Source organism: Oncorhynchus mykiss, chromosome 12 (assembly GCF_013265735.2).
Source record: "Oncorhynchus mykiss isolate Arlee chromosome 12, USDA_OmykA_1.1, whole genome shotgun sequence".
Taxonomy (NCBI): Eukaryota; Metazoa; Chordata; class Actinopteri; order Salmoniformes; family Salmonidae; genus Oncorhynchus; species Oncorhynchus mykiss.
Window position 1 is genome coordinate 100,298,095 of NC_048576.1, and position 14,664 is coordinate 100,312,758.

Below are 14,664 nucleotides of genomic sequence, written 5' to 3' on the forward strand. Positions count from 1 at the left end.
TGACTCCTCCTGTCTCAGCCTCCAGTATTTATGCTGCAGTAGTTTATGTGTCGGGGGGGGGGGGGGGGCGGGGTCAGTCTGTTATATCTGGAGTATTTCTCCTGTCTTATCCAGTGTCCTGTGTGAATTTAAGTATGCTCTCTCCAATTCTCTCTCTTTTTCTCTCTTTCTTTCTTTCTTTCTTTTCTTTCTTTCTTTCTTTCTCTCTCTCTCTCTCTCTCTCTCTCTCTCTCGGAGGACCTGAGCCCTAGGACCATCTCTCAGGACAACCTGGCATGATGACTCCTTGCTGTCCCCAGTCCACCTGGCCCTGCTGCTGCTCCAGTTTCAACTGTTCTGCCTGCGGCTATGGAACCCTGACCTGTTCACCGGACGTGCTACCTGTCCCAGACCTGCTGTTTTCAACTCTCTGGAGACGGCAGGAGCGGTAGAGATACTCTGAATGATTGGCTATGAAAAGCCAACTGACATTTACTCCTGAGGTGCTGACTTGTTGCACCCTCGACAACCACTGTGATTATTATTATTTGACCCTGTTGGTCATCTATGAACATTTGAACATCTTGGCCATGTTCTGTTATAATCTCCACCCGGCACAGCCAGAAGAGGACTGGCCACCCCTCATAGCCTGGTTCCTCTCTAGATTTCTTCCTGGGTTCTGGCCTTTCTAGGGAGTTTTTCCTAGCCACCGTGCTTCTACACCTGCATTGCTTGCTGTTAGGGGTTTTAGGCTGGGTTTCTGTACAGCACTTTGAGATATCAGCTGATGCAAGTAGGGCTTTATACATACATTCCATTGATTGATAGTATCAGTACTATCAGTAACATCAGTAGTAGTGTCAGAAGTATCAGTAGTATCAGTACTACTATCAGTAATAGCAGGAGTAGTATCAGTATTGGTATCAGTAGTAGTATCAGTAGTATCAGTAGCAAAAGTAGTATCAATAGCATCAGTAGTATTATACATAGTGTCAGTAGTATCATGAGTAGAATTAGTAGCATCAATAGTAGCAGTAGTATAAGTAGTAGTACCAATAGTATCAGTAGTACTGCAAAGCCATCCCGAGTTCATCGGGCCAGTCAATTTCACATTCCTGCAGGATTTTTATAGCATGACAAATTCGTGATGGTACCTGCCCATTAAAACATATTGCAAATGCACAGTGACTTTGAAAAAGTAAGGAAACATAAACAAAAAAAATCAAAAAAATGTTTTGGGGGGTTACCAGTTGCACATTTCAGATCACCAGTTGCACATTTCAGATCACCAGTTGCACATTTCAGATCACCAGTTGCACGGAGGAAAATCGTTACTTTTGACTTTGACTTTTGACTTCCTATGACATCATATTGCAAATGGACAAAACATATGCCTTATGCACAAGTAAAACAAAAATAAATTATGATAATACAAGTTGACAAAGGTATAGTTTGAGCAAAGTATAGTTTGAATTTTGAGCATGACAAATTCGTGATGGTACCTGCCCATTAAAACATGTTGCAAATGCACAGTGACTTTGAAAAAGTAAGGAAACATAAACAAATGGACATAATGAAATCATCATTTTTTTTTTCGGTTACCAGTTGCACGCGCATTTGCAATATGATTCTATAGTGAAAAAACATCACCAAATGGACATGATGAAATCAACCCAAACGAGCGATTGAGATGACCCAGAATCACTGCAAAGCCATCCCGAGTTCATCGGGCCAGTCAATTTCACATTCCTGCAGGATTTTTATAGCATGACCAATTCGTGATGGTACCTGCCCATTAAAACATATTGCAAATGCACAGTGACTTTGAAAAAGTAAGGAAACATAAACAAATGGACATAATGAAATCACCATTTTTTTTTCGGTTACCAGTTGCACAACAATGCATGTGCATTTGCAATATGATTCTATAGTGAAAAAACATCACCAAATGGACATGATGAAATCAACACAACGAGTGATGGAAATGAAGAACTATCACTGCACGGCCATCCCGAGTTCATCAGTACAGTCAACTTTGGCCCCCCAAAAATAGACTTTTGACTTTGACTTTTGACTTCCTATGAAATCATATTGCAAATGGACAAAACATATGCCTTATGCACAAGTAAAACAAAAAAAAAATTATGATAATACAAGTTGACAAAAGTATAGTTTTAGCAAAGTATAGTTTGAATTTTGAGCATGCCAAATTCGTGATGGTACATGCCCATTGAACCATATTGCAAATGTACAGTGACTTTGAAAAAGTAAGGAAACATAAACAAATGGACATAATGAAATCAACATTTTTTTATTTTTGGGTTACCAGTTGCACGTGCATTTGCAATATGATTCCATAGTGAAAAAACATCACCAAAGTGACATTCTGAAATCAACACTAACGAACGATTGAGATGAACCAGAATCACTGCAAAGCCATCCCGAGTTCATCGGGCCAGTCAATTTCACATTCCTGCAGGATTTTTATAGCATGACAAATTCGTGATGGTAAATGCCCATTGAAACATATTGCAAATGCACGTGAATTTGCAATATGATTCTATAGTGAAAAAACATCACCAAATGGACATGATGAAATCAACACAACGAGTGATGGAAATGAACAACTATCACTGCCCGGCCGTCCCGAGTTCATCAGTTCAGTCAATTTTGGCCCCAAAAAAATTGACTTTTGACTTTGACTTTTGACTTCCTATGAAATCATATTGCAAATGGACAAATCATATTCCTTATGCACAAGTAAAAAGTAAAAAAAAAAAATTATGATAATAACATTTTACAAAAGTATATTCACACACTTCTTACACATGATTAATTGTCTTAAAATCGAAACAATTTCGAAAAACGGTCCAGAAAGCACTTTTTTTGTTTTTAAAGTTTAAAAAAAAAAAAAAAAATTCGACTTTTGACATCCTATTAAATCATATTGCAAATGGACAAAACATATGCCTTATGCACAAGTATTTAAAAAAAAAAAAAATGATAACAAAATTGGACAAAAGTATATTCATACAGTTCTTACACATGTGTAATTGACAAAAAAAAATCGAAAGAATTTCGAAAAACGGCCCAGAAAGCACTTTTTTAAGGGGTGAAAAGTTTTTGAAAAAAAAATCATTTTTTCAAAATTTTGCTTTTGGACGTTGACTTGGGTTGCATTTCCAATATGAAAAGCCCTGGTGGAGCGCACTCGCCCCCTGTTGGATTTTTGAAGTGTTACATTTGGCATTTGCCATATACTTTGTACGAAGGGGGGTATTCCCTTAGTGTATATAGCCTCCACATTGACTCTGTACCAGTACCCCCTGTATATAGCCTCCACATTGACTCTGTACCGGTACCCCCTGTATATAGCCTCCACATTGACTCTGTACCAGTACCACCTGTATATAGCCTCCACATTGACTCTGTACCAGTACCACCTGTATATAGCCTCCACATTGACTCTGTACCAGTACCACCTGTATATAGCCTCCACATTGACTCTGTACCAGTACCACCTGTATATAGCCTCCACATTGACTCTGTACCAGTACCACCTGTATATAGCCTCCACATTGACTCTGTACCAGTACCCCCTGTATATAGCCTCCACATTGACTCTGTACCAGTACCACCTGTATATAGCCTCCACATTGACTCTGTACCAGTACCACCTGTATATAGCCTCCACATTGACTCTGTACCAGTACCACCTGTATATAGCCTCCACATTGACTCTGTACCAGTACCCCCTGTATATAGCCTCCACATTGACTCTGTACTGGTACCCCCTGTATATAGTCTCCACATTGACTCTGTACCGGTACCCCCTGTATATAGCCTCCACATTGACTCTGTACCGGTACCACCTGTATATAGTCTCCACATTGACTCTGTACCGGTACCACCTGTATATAGTCTCCACATTGACTCTGTACCGGTACCACCTGTATATAGCCTCCACATTGACTCTGTACCGGTACCACCTGTATATAGCCTCCACATTGACTCTGTACCGGTACCCCCTGTATATAGCCTCCACATTGACTCTGTACCGGTACCCCCTGTATATAGTCTCCACATTGACTCTGTACCAGTACCACCTGTATATAGCCTCCACATTGACTCTGTACTGGTACCCCCTGTATAAAGCCTCCACATTGACTCTGTACCGGTAACCCCTGTATATAGCCTCCACATTGACTCTGTACCAGTACCCCCTGTATATAACCTCCACACTGACTCTGTACCGGTACCACCTGTATATAGCCTCCACATTGACTCTGTACCAGTACCCCCTGTATATAACCTCCACACTGACTCTGTACCGGTACCACCTGTATATAGCCTCACTATTGTTATTTACTGCTGCTTTTTAATTATATGTTTTTCTCATCTCTTACTTAAAAAAATAAGTTAAATAAATATTTTGCTGTGCGCCAGGTAGTTTTGATTTGGTAGCACTGGTGCTCCTATAAAAAACATTTACCAATATAATACACCGGATGCCTACATTATGTTTGTGCTGTTGGGATCAAAGTTACTGCGTTTGCATCGGCTGTAATTACAGGTGTTACATTTGAGCGGCTCGCATCATGAGCAAAGTCGATACATTATACAATTTCATCTCACCTGTGAGAGTAAATTGGAAATTCAGCAACTCTTGGAGACAGTGGAAGTCTATAAAATGTCTTTCTTTATTGGTAAAAAACCAAAGTGTTTCTGCTTTATAGAGCTCCACGGTGGAGGTGTCATAATACCCATAAAACCTAGCGGTCAAACAGGGAAATGGTTCTAATCGTTTTTCCACCATTCATTTTATCCAAAGGGGATTTTAGATACAGTTAAAATAAGGGCTGTGTTTCATCAAATCAAATCAAATCAAATGTATTTATATAGCCCTTCGTACATCAGCTGATATCTCATAGTGCTGTACAGAAACCCAGCCTAAAACCCCAAACAGCATGTAGGCCACGTGACGTTTTGGTAACCGTGTCAATCTCTCTCGAACAAGGAGACTTTTATCAATGTATTCAGCTCTATTTACTCTCAGATTCGAAAATGATAATTAGCCTCAACGTAGACATTAAGCAAGACTTACAGGTCCCTGCAAGCTCCTGCATGTCATCTCTAGCTGACACCTTTGCTAACAGGTATTGTGCCCATTTCAAACATGCACAACACAGTTCACAGACCGTGTCAATAATAATGGCACAGATACAAAGATGAGCCCTCTATCTATCTCTATGCAGCTGCCCATGCTGTCACAGACGCTATAATGGCACAGACACAAAGATGAGTTCTCTATCTATCTCTATGCAGCTGCCCATGCTGTCACAGACGCTATAATGGCAAAGACACAAAGATGAGTCCTCTATCTATCTCTAAGCAGCTGCCCATGCTGTCACAGACGCTATAATGGCACAGACACAAAGATGAGTCCTCTATCTATCTCTATGCAGCTGCCCATGCTGTCACAGACGCTATAATGGCACAGACACAAAGATGAGTCCTCTATCTATCTCTATGCAGCTGCCCATGCTGTCAGACGCTATAATGGCACAGACACAAAGATGAGTCCTCTATCTATCTCTAAGCAGCTGCCCATGCTATCACAGATGCTATAATGGCACAGACACAAAGATGAGTCCTCTATCTATCTCTAAGCAGCTGCCCATGCTGTCACAGATGCTATAATGGCACAGACACAAAGATGAGTCCTCTATCTATCTCTAAGCAGCTGCCCATGCTGTCACAGACGCTATAATGGCACAGACACAAAGATGAGTCCTCTATCTATCTCTATGCAGCTGCCCATGCTGTCACAGACGCTATAATGGCACAGACACAAAGATGAGTCCTCTATCTATCTCTATGCAGCTGCCCATGCTGTCACAGACGCTATAATGGCACAGACACAAAGATGAGTCCTCTATCTATCTCTATGGGTTTTACAAATATGTATTTTGGATTCTTTTTAGCCGTTCATTTGACCTGCTAGTGCTGGCTGCAATGAGTCCTACAGCAGGATTAATACGCGCTCCTCTGGCTCAGAGGCTCCAAAGACGTGCTCTGATCATCAACTGTCTGCCATATGTGTTCAGGAATATACACTGAACAAAAGTACAAACGCAACATGTAAAGTGTTGGTCCAATGTTTCATGAGCTGAATTAAAAGATCCTAGAAATCCCACAAAAAAAAGCTTATTCCTCTCAAATTTTCTGCACACATTTGTTTTCATCCCTGTTAGTGAGCATCTCTCATTTGCCAAGATAATCCATCCACCTGACAGGTGTGGCATACCAAGAAGCTGATTAAACAGCATGATCATTACACAGGTGCGCCTTGTGCTGGGGACAGTAAAAGGCCACTCAAATGTGTGCAGTTTTGTCACACAACACAATACCACAGATGTCTCAAGTTTTGAGGGAGCGTGAAATTGGCAGGCCAACTGCAGAAAATGTCCACCAGAGCTGCTGCCAGAGAATGTAATGTTAATTTCTCTACCATAAGCCACCTCCAACATCATTTTTGAGAATTTGGCAGTACGTCCATCCGGCCTCAGAACCGCAGACCCCGTGTAACCACGGCAACCCAGGAACTCCACACTGGGCATTCTCTGAGACATGTATGGACCGTACCATCTCTCAAATTGATGATGTGTTTCTCTGAGACATGTATGGACCGTACCATCTCTCAAATTGATGATGTGTTTCTCTGAGACATGTATGGACAGTACCATCTCTCAAATTGATAATATGTTTCTCTGAGACATGTATGGACAGTAGCATCTCTCAAATTGATTATGTGTTTCTCTGAGACATGTATGGACAGTACCATCTCTCAAATTGATTGTGTTTCTCTGAGACATGTATGGACCGTACCATCTCTCAAATTGATTCTGTGTTTCTCTGAGACATGTATGGACCGTACCATCTCTCAAAGTGATTCTGTGCTTCTCTGAGACATGTATGGACAGTACCATCTCTCAAATTGATTCTGTGTTTCTCTGAGACATGTATGGACAGTACCATCTCTCAAAGTGATTCTGTGCTTCTCTGAGACATGTATGGACAGTACCATCTCTCAAATTGATTCTGTTTCTCTGAGACATGTATGGACCGTACCATCTCTCAAATTGATTCTGTGTTTCTCTGAGACATGTATGGACCGTACCAATCAGAATTACTTTTACCCAGCGCTGGATGAGGCATGCTACAGACCAGCCAATCAGAATTACTTTTACCCAGCGCTGGAGGAGGCATGCTACAGACCAGCCAATCAGAATGACTTTTACCCAGCACTGGAGGAGGCATGGTACATACCAGCCAATCAGAATTACTTTTACCCAGCGCAGGAGGAGGCATGCTACAGACCAGCCAATCAGAATGACTTTTATCCAGCGCAGGAGGAGGCATGCTACAGACCAGCCAATCAGAATGACTTTTACCCAGCGCTGGAGGAGGCATGCTACAGACCAGCCAATCAGAATTACTTTTACCCAGCGCTGGAGGAGGCATGCTACAGACCAGCCAATCAGAATGACTTTTACCCAGCGCTGGAGGAGGCATGCCACCGACCAGCCAATCAGAATGACTTTTACCCAGCGCTGGAGGAGGCATGCTACAGACCAGCCAATCAGAATGACTATTACCCAGCGCTGGAGGAGGCATGCTACAGACCAGCCAATCAGAATGACTTTTACCTAGAGCTGGAGAAGGCATGCCACCGACCAGCCAATCAGAAAGACTATTACCCAGCATTGGAGAAACCTTTCTCTAAATGTTTAGATCTTCAATGTAAATGTTTTGATTGGTGATTTCAACACAACCACTCAAGTCAAAGACAAAACCGTTATTAAAGTTTTCATTTACGTTTTGGAAGGGGGTTTGATTTGCTTCAACTGATAAAATATCCCACTGGAGTACGTAACGCCACTCAAACCATCATAGGTTTGATCTTGGTGTCTGATACATCTAGGATTCGGTGTCATTCCCAATGGGATTAGTGACCATTCAATCATTTACTAAACCAAGAGAAGTAAATCAAATTTAAAAAAAAAGCTATGTAACTCAACACAATAACTTTTAAAATCTCTGAAACAATATAGCAAAGATACATGTGTTGATCATTGACTAAAGTTCATTAGGACCAGGTGCTTACAGCACCTTCAGAAAGGGTTCACAGACCTTGGCTTGGCTTTCCCCACACGTCGTTGTGTTTAAAATTTAAAATGGATTACATTTACCCCATAATGTCAAAGTGGAATTCTGTTATTAGACTGTGCCGGGTGGAGATTATAACAGAACATGGCCAAGATGTTCAAATGTTCACAAATGACCAGCATGGTCAAATAATAATAATCACAATAGTTGTCGAGGGTGCAACAGGTCAGCACCTCAGGAGTAAATGTCAGTTGTCAAAGAATGTGGCAAAGAAATAATCAAATAAATGTCACATTTACATAAGTATTCAGACCCTTAACTCAGTAATTTATTGAAGCACCTTTGGCAGCAATTACAGCATCGAGCATTCTTGGGTATGACGCTACAAGCTTGGCACACCTGTATTTGGGGAGTTTCTCCCATTCTTCTCTGCAGATCCTCTCAAGCTCTGTCAGGTTGAATGGGGAGGGTCGCTGTACAGCTATTTTCAGGCCTCTTCAGAGATGTTCGATCGGGTTCAAGTCCGGGCTCTCACTAGGCCACTCAAGAACATTCAGAGACTTGTCCCGAAGCCACTCCTGCATTGTCTTGGCTGTGTGCTTAGGGTCGTTGTCCTGTTGGAACCTTCTCAGCAGTCTGAGGTCCTGAGCACTCTGGAGCAGATTTTCATCAAGGATCTCTCTGTACTTTGCTCTCTTTCACCTTTCCCTCGATCCTGACTAGTCTCCCAGTCCCTGCCCCTGAAAAACATCCCTGCAGCATGATGCTGCCACCACCATGCTTCACAGTAGGGATCCTGACTAGTCTCCCAGTCCCTGCCCCTGAAAAACATCCCCGCAGCATGATGCTGCCACCACCATGCTTCACAGTAGGGATCTTGACTAGTCCCCCAGTCCCTGCCCCTGAAAAACATCCCCACAGCATGATGATGCCACCACCATGCTTCACAGTAGGGATCCTGACTAGTCTCCCAGTCCCTGCCCCTGAAAAACATCCCTGCAGCATGATGCTGCCACCACCATGCTTCACAGTAGGGACAGTTTAACGTTTCAAAGTGTTGAACACATTATGTTAATTTAATCAGAGTTTTAAAATGTTTATTATTTGAGTGAGGAAAAGTGTCTACAACACACACATGTAGATATTTAATCACAATCTAAGTGAAATTCTAACTATGTTTAAATTAGAATTCTAATCCAAATGCCATTTAAATCCTTTCGGAGCAGTGTTGTGGTTTACATGTTGAGTTATTTCTAGATGCGTAGCACGCGGAACGTTTTGAATGGCTTTTGTTTCCTTTGTTGGTGGGTGAAATAATAATGTGACACCGCCTGTATTATGTACACCTAGTGTTATTTCTGTACGACTTGGAAGCTGATATTTGAGACAGTCTGCGCGTCGTTGTAAGCTCAGAGTGAATTAAATGCGTGTTTATGTTATTAGACTGTATTGAATGTCATGTGTTGGAAGTGTTTCATTTAAATGTGCCCGTTAAATGTCCCTCGTTAGCTAGCGTCGTTGTTAGTTAGTTAGTCTGCCCCTGGACCTTGCCAAGTCATTCATTATCAGAGTAGCTAGCATCAAGCTAGCTCATGATAGCTGTTTCTAGCAGGTTCCCTCCCACCCATTCAGTTACGTTTGTCAGAAGTTCCCACCGTAGAGAAGGCTAGTTTATTTGGCTAACCAAATGAATACATGTTTACCAGACACACGTCTTTGCAGCATTTTCATTGACAGCTTCTGGCTAGAAAAGTTAGCTAACTACCACTGGAAAGGTGAGTGACCGCTAACAGTTATAAGTAACGTTGGCTGCTAACTGCAGGGCATAACAACATACATTTTAGCCACACCGACTAAGAAGATTGTGTTTAAGAACCATTTATGATGTCTCTTGTTGACATAATATATACAGGGTCGTCAACACACTCTCCTTAGTCGGTAGCTATGGCGACGTCAATTGGTGCTTTTCCAGCTATGAGGCGGCTTGCTGCTACAACAGTTCACTGTGATGCTGGAGAGGGCACTTTGCTGAGCCGCAGATTGCCTCTGGCTGAGGGTTGGGGAATCCATTTAGCTGTTGGCCTTGTCTTTTAGTTCTGAGGTCCCGGGACAGACTGTATTTCACCTGTCTAACAGATAACAGGCTGTGTTTTACCTGTCTAACTGATAACAGGCTGTATTTTACCTGTCTAACAGATAACAGACTGTATTTCACCTGTCTAACAGATAACAGGCTGTGTTTCACCTGTCTAACAGATAACAGGCTGTATTTTACCTGTCTAACTGATAACAGGCTGTATTTTACCTGTCTAACAGATAACAGGCTGTGTTTTACCTGTCTAACTGATAACAGGACTGTATTTCACCTGTCTAACAGATAACAGGTTGCATTTCACCTGTCTAACAGATAACAGAGACAGGCTTTATTTCACCTGAAATACAGCCCATTTGGTAGTTTAAGCTCTTAAAAGTGTGTGTGTGTGTGTGACCTGTGTGCTTGCGACAAATGTATATATGCACCTGCGTGTCAGTTTGTGCTTGTAACGTGTGTGTGTGACGTGTGTGTGTGTTTCCCAGGTGTGCTGCAGACAGGTAGATGACATGCAGGGTGAGTCATGGACCAGATCACCTTCCATTATGACACGGTGCTGTCTGACGTTCACCTGTTGCTGCCCAACTCTCGCCACCTCATGGCACGCCTCAACCGCGTAGGACAACCAGGTACTGGAGGGGTGGGTGTGTGTGTGTGTGTGTGTGTGTGTGTGTGTTTGTGTGTGTGTGTGTGTGTGTGTGTGTGTGTGTGTGTGTGTGTGTAAAATTACACAAAATTAAATTATGAAAATGTTTTAATTTAGTTTCAATGTAGGTCTTTCCTGAATGTCAACAGAACTGTCCCAACCCTCTATTGATGTGTTTACACAGGCAGCCCAATTCTGGTATTTTTTTCCCCCAATAATTGGTCTTTTTACCAATCACATCAGACCTTTTCACGTCCGATCTGTTTCAGAGCTGATCTGATTGGTCAAAATACCAATGAGTGAAAACAAGATCAGAATTGGGGTGCCTGTCTAAACGCAGCCTGTGTGTCTAGTCTTCATCTCCCGGTTCAGAATCCTGTGGGACGGAACGAAGCAGCGCACCTGTGACCTCGGTTCCCCCTGCGGAGGGGAAGAGTTAGACCGCGACACCCAGGAGGAGAGTGGAAGGGGAGATGCTAGAGGGAGTGAGACTGGGGCTGACGGAGGAGTGGACAGGGATGAGGACGGAGGAGTGGACAGGGATGAGGACGGAGGGGCTGACGGAGGAGTGGACAGGGATGAGGACCGAGGGGCTGACGGAGGAGTGGACAGGGATGAGGACAGAGGGGCTAACAGGGATGAGGACGGAGGGGTAGAACCACCCCTGGATGAAGATGGAGATTTAGAGGTACCACGCAGGTCAGTTACATCGCACCTCCACATCAACACAGTTATTACAGTCAAACCTTCCCTTTGTGTTTTATAGCCTTCATTTGATTGTTGTCCTGTAGATGTTTTACGGCCAGTGGATCAATAGAATGGTAGAATACACCAAGGTCCAATATAGAAATGTGGTTGTGCATCGGCAGGGTTTCTCTTCTTATGACAGTCACTCAATTATCTCTCTCAGCATTATTTAGTAATGTGGTTGTGCATCGGTAGGGTTTCTCTTCTTATGACAGTCACTCAATTATCTCTCTCAGCATTATATAGAAATGTGGTTGTACATCAGCAGTGTTTCTCTTCTTATGACAGTCACTCAATTATCTCTCTCAGCATTATTTAGAAATGTGGTTGTGCATCGGCAGGGTTTCTCTTCTTATGACAGTCACTCAATTATCTCTCTCAGCATTATTTAGAAATGTGGTTGTGCATCAGCAGTGTTTCTCTTATGACAGCTATTGACAGTCACTCAATTATCTCTCTCAGCATTATATAGAAATGTGGTTGTACATCAGCAGTGTTTCTCTTCTTATGACAGTCACTCAATTATCTCTCTCAGCATTATTTAGAAATGTGGTTGTGCATCAGCGGTGTTTCTCTCCTTATGACAGTCACTCAATTATCTCTCTCAGCATTATTTAGAAATGTGGTTGTACATCAGCAGTGTTTCTCTTCTTATGACAGTCACTCAATTATCTCTCTCAGCATTATTTAGAAATGTGGTTGTGCATCAGCGGTGTTTCTCTCCTTATGATAGTCACTCAATTATCTCTCTCAGCATTATTTAGAAATGTGGTTGTGCATCGGTAGGGTTTCTCTTCTTATGACAGCTATTGACAGTCACTCAATTATCTCTCTCAGCATTATTTAGAAATGTGGTTGTACATCAGCAGTGTTTCTCTCCTTATGACAGTCACTCAATTATCTCTCTCAGCATTATTTAGAAATGTGGTTGTGCATCGGCAGTGTTTCTCTTCTTATGACAGCCACCGACAGTCACTCAATTATCTCTCTCAGCATTATTTAGAAATGTGGTTGTACATCAGCAGTGTTTCTCTTCTTATGACAGTCACTCAATTATCTCTCTCAGCATTATTTAGAAATGTGGTTGTGCATCAGCGGTGTTTCTCTCCTTATGATAGTCACTCAATTATCTCTCTCAGCATTATTTAGAAATGTGGTTGTGCATCGGTAGGGTTTCTCTTCTTATGACAGCTATTGACAGTCACTCAATTATCTCTCTCAGCATTATTTAGAAATGTGGTTGTGCATCAGCAGTGTTTATCTTCTTATGACAGTCACTCAATTATCTCTCTCAGCATTATTTAGAAATGTGGTTGTGCATCAGCAGTGTTTCTCTCCTTATGACAGTCACTCAATTATCTCTCTCAGCATTATTTAGAAATGTGGTTGTGCATCAGCAGTGTTTCTCTCCTTATGACAGTCACTCAATTATCTCTCTCAGCATTATATAGAAATGTGGTTGTGCATCAGCAGTGTTTCTCTCCTTATGACAGTCACTCAATTATCTCTCTCAGCATTATTTAGAAATGTGGTTGTGCATCAGCAGTGTTTCTCTCCTTATGACAGTCACTCAATTATCTCTCTCAGCATTATTTAGAAATGTGGTTGTACATCAGCAGTGTTTATCTTCTTATGACAGTCACTCAATTATCTCTCTCAGCATTATTTAGAAATGTGGTTGTGCATCAGCAGTGTTTCTCTCCTTATGACAGTCACTCAATTATCTCTCTCAGCATTATTTAGAAATGTGGTTGTGCATCAGCAGTGTTTCTCTCCTTATGACAGTCACTCAATTATCTCTCTCAGCATTATTTAGAAATGTGGTTGTGCATCAGCAGTGTTTCTCTCCTTATGACAGTCACTCAATTATCTCTCTCAGCATTATTTAGAAATGTGGTTGTGCATCGGCAGGGTTTCTCTTCTTATGACAGCTATTGACAGTCACTCAATTATCTCTCTCAGCATTATTTAGAAATGTGGTTGTACATCAGCAGGGTTTCTCTTCTTATGACAGTCACTCAATTATCTCTCTCAGCATTATTTAGAAATGTGGTTGTGCATCGGCAAGGTTTCTCTTCTTATGACAGCTATTGACAGTCACTCAATTATCTCTCTCAGCATTATATAGAAATGTGGTTGTGCATCTCTTCTTATGACAGTCACTCAATTATCTCTCTCAGTATTATTTAGTACTTGTTTTTTATATTGGTAAGTTAGTCTAGCGGCCAGCTATGTAAACTTGTAGTATATCATGGTCGAATTGCCGACCGAGGAGCCCGCATTGATTTTGTTCGTCAATCTCACTCAGGTATCATATTGAAAACAGCAAACATTTCTCTCTACCCTGTAGCAGAATGTGTGGAGTTGCAGCAAAGTAGTAATAACATAAACATAGATAAATCTTCTCTCCGACACTTTTGTTATGGTCCATTTCCCCATCAAAGTTTCCCTTCCCTGTTCCAGACTAACTATTGTACATGTTATACCTGTCTAGACAGTCTGAGATAGAGACATGACTAACTATTGTACATGTTATACCTGTCTAGACAGTCTGAGATAGAGACATGACTAACTATTGTACATGTCATACCTGTCAGGGTCTGAGATAGAGACATGACTAACTAACTATTGTACATGTTATACCTGTCAGAGTCTGAGATAGAGACATGACTAACTATTGTACATGTTATACCTGTCAGGGTCTGAGATAGAGACATGACTAACTATTGTACATGTTATACCTGTCTAGACAGTCTGAGATAGAGACATGACTAACTATTGTACATGTTATACCTGTCAGGGTCTGAGATAGAGACATGACTAACTATTGTACATGTTATACCTGTCTAGACAGTCTGAGATAGAGACATGACTAACTATTGTACATGTTATACCTGTCTAGACAGTCTGAGATAGAGACATGACTAACTATTGTAGATATTATACCTGTCAGTCTGAGATAGAGACATGACTAACTAACTATTGTACATGTTATACCTGTCAGGGTCTGAGATAGACATGACTAACTATT

General features: G+C 41.7%; 2 protein-coding genes across 4 annotated transcripts in view; one reads left to right on the forward strand and one right to left on the reverse strand.

Annotated features, from left to right (window-relative positions):
- The window catches only part of LOC110539068 (NLR family CARD domain-containing protein 3), a 1,005,455-nt gene that overhangs the window by 468,665 nt on the left and 522,126 nt on the right, over nt 1-14,664 (reverse strand). The window lies entirely within an intron of this gene.
- Nucleotides 9,426-14,664, forward strand: part of LOC110514653 (methyltransferase-like protein 22) — a 44,656-nt gene continuing 39,417 nt past the window's right edge. Inside the window, exons 1-4 of one of the 3 annotated variants that reach the window (XM_036939612.1) lie at nt 9,482-9,551; nt 9,886-9,923; nt 10,726-10,869; nt 11,240-11,585. In XM_036939612.1, the coding sequence (XP_036795507.1) occupies nt 10,764-10,869; nt 11,240-11,585 (452 nt within the window). In that variant the 5' untranslated portion in view covers nt 9,482-9,551; nt 9,886-9,923; nt 10,726-10,763. Of the gene's footprint in view, nt 9,924-10,725; nt 10,870-11,239; nt 11,586-14,664 lie in introns of all 3 variants that reach the window. The other 2 variants (XM_036939611.1, XM_036939610.1) reach the window with 2 other exon arrangements.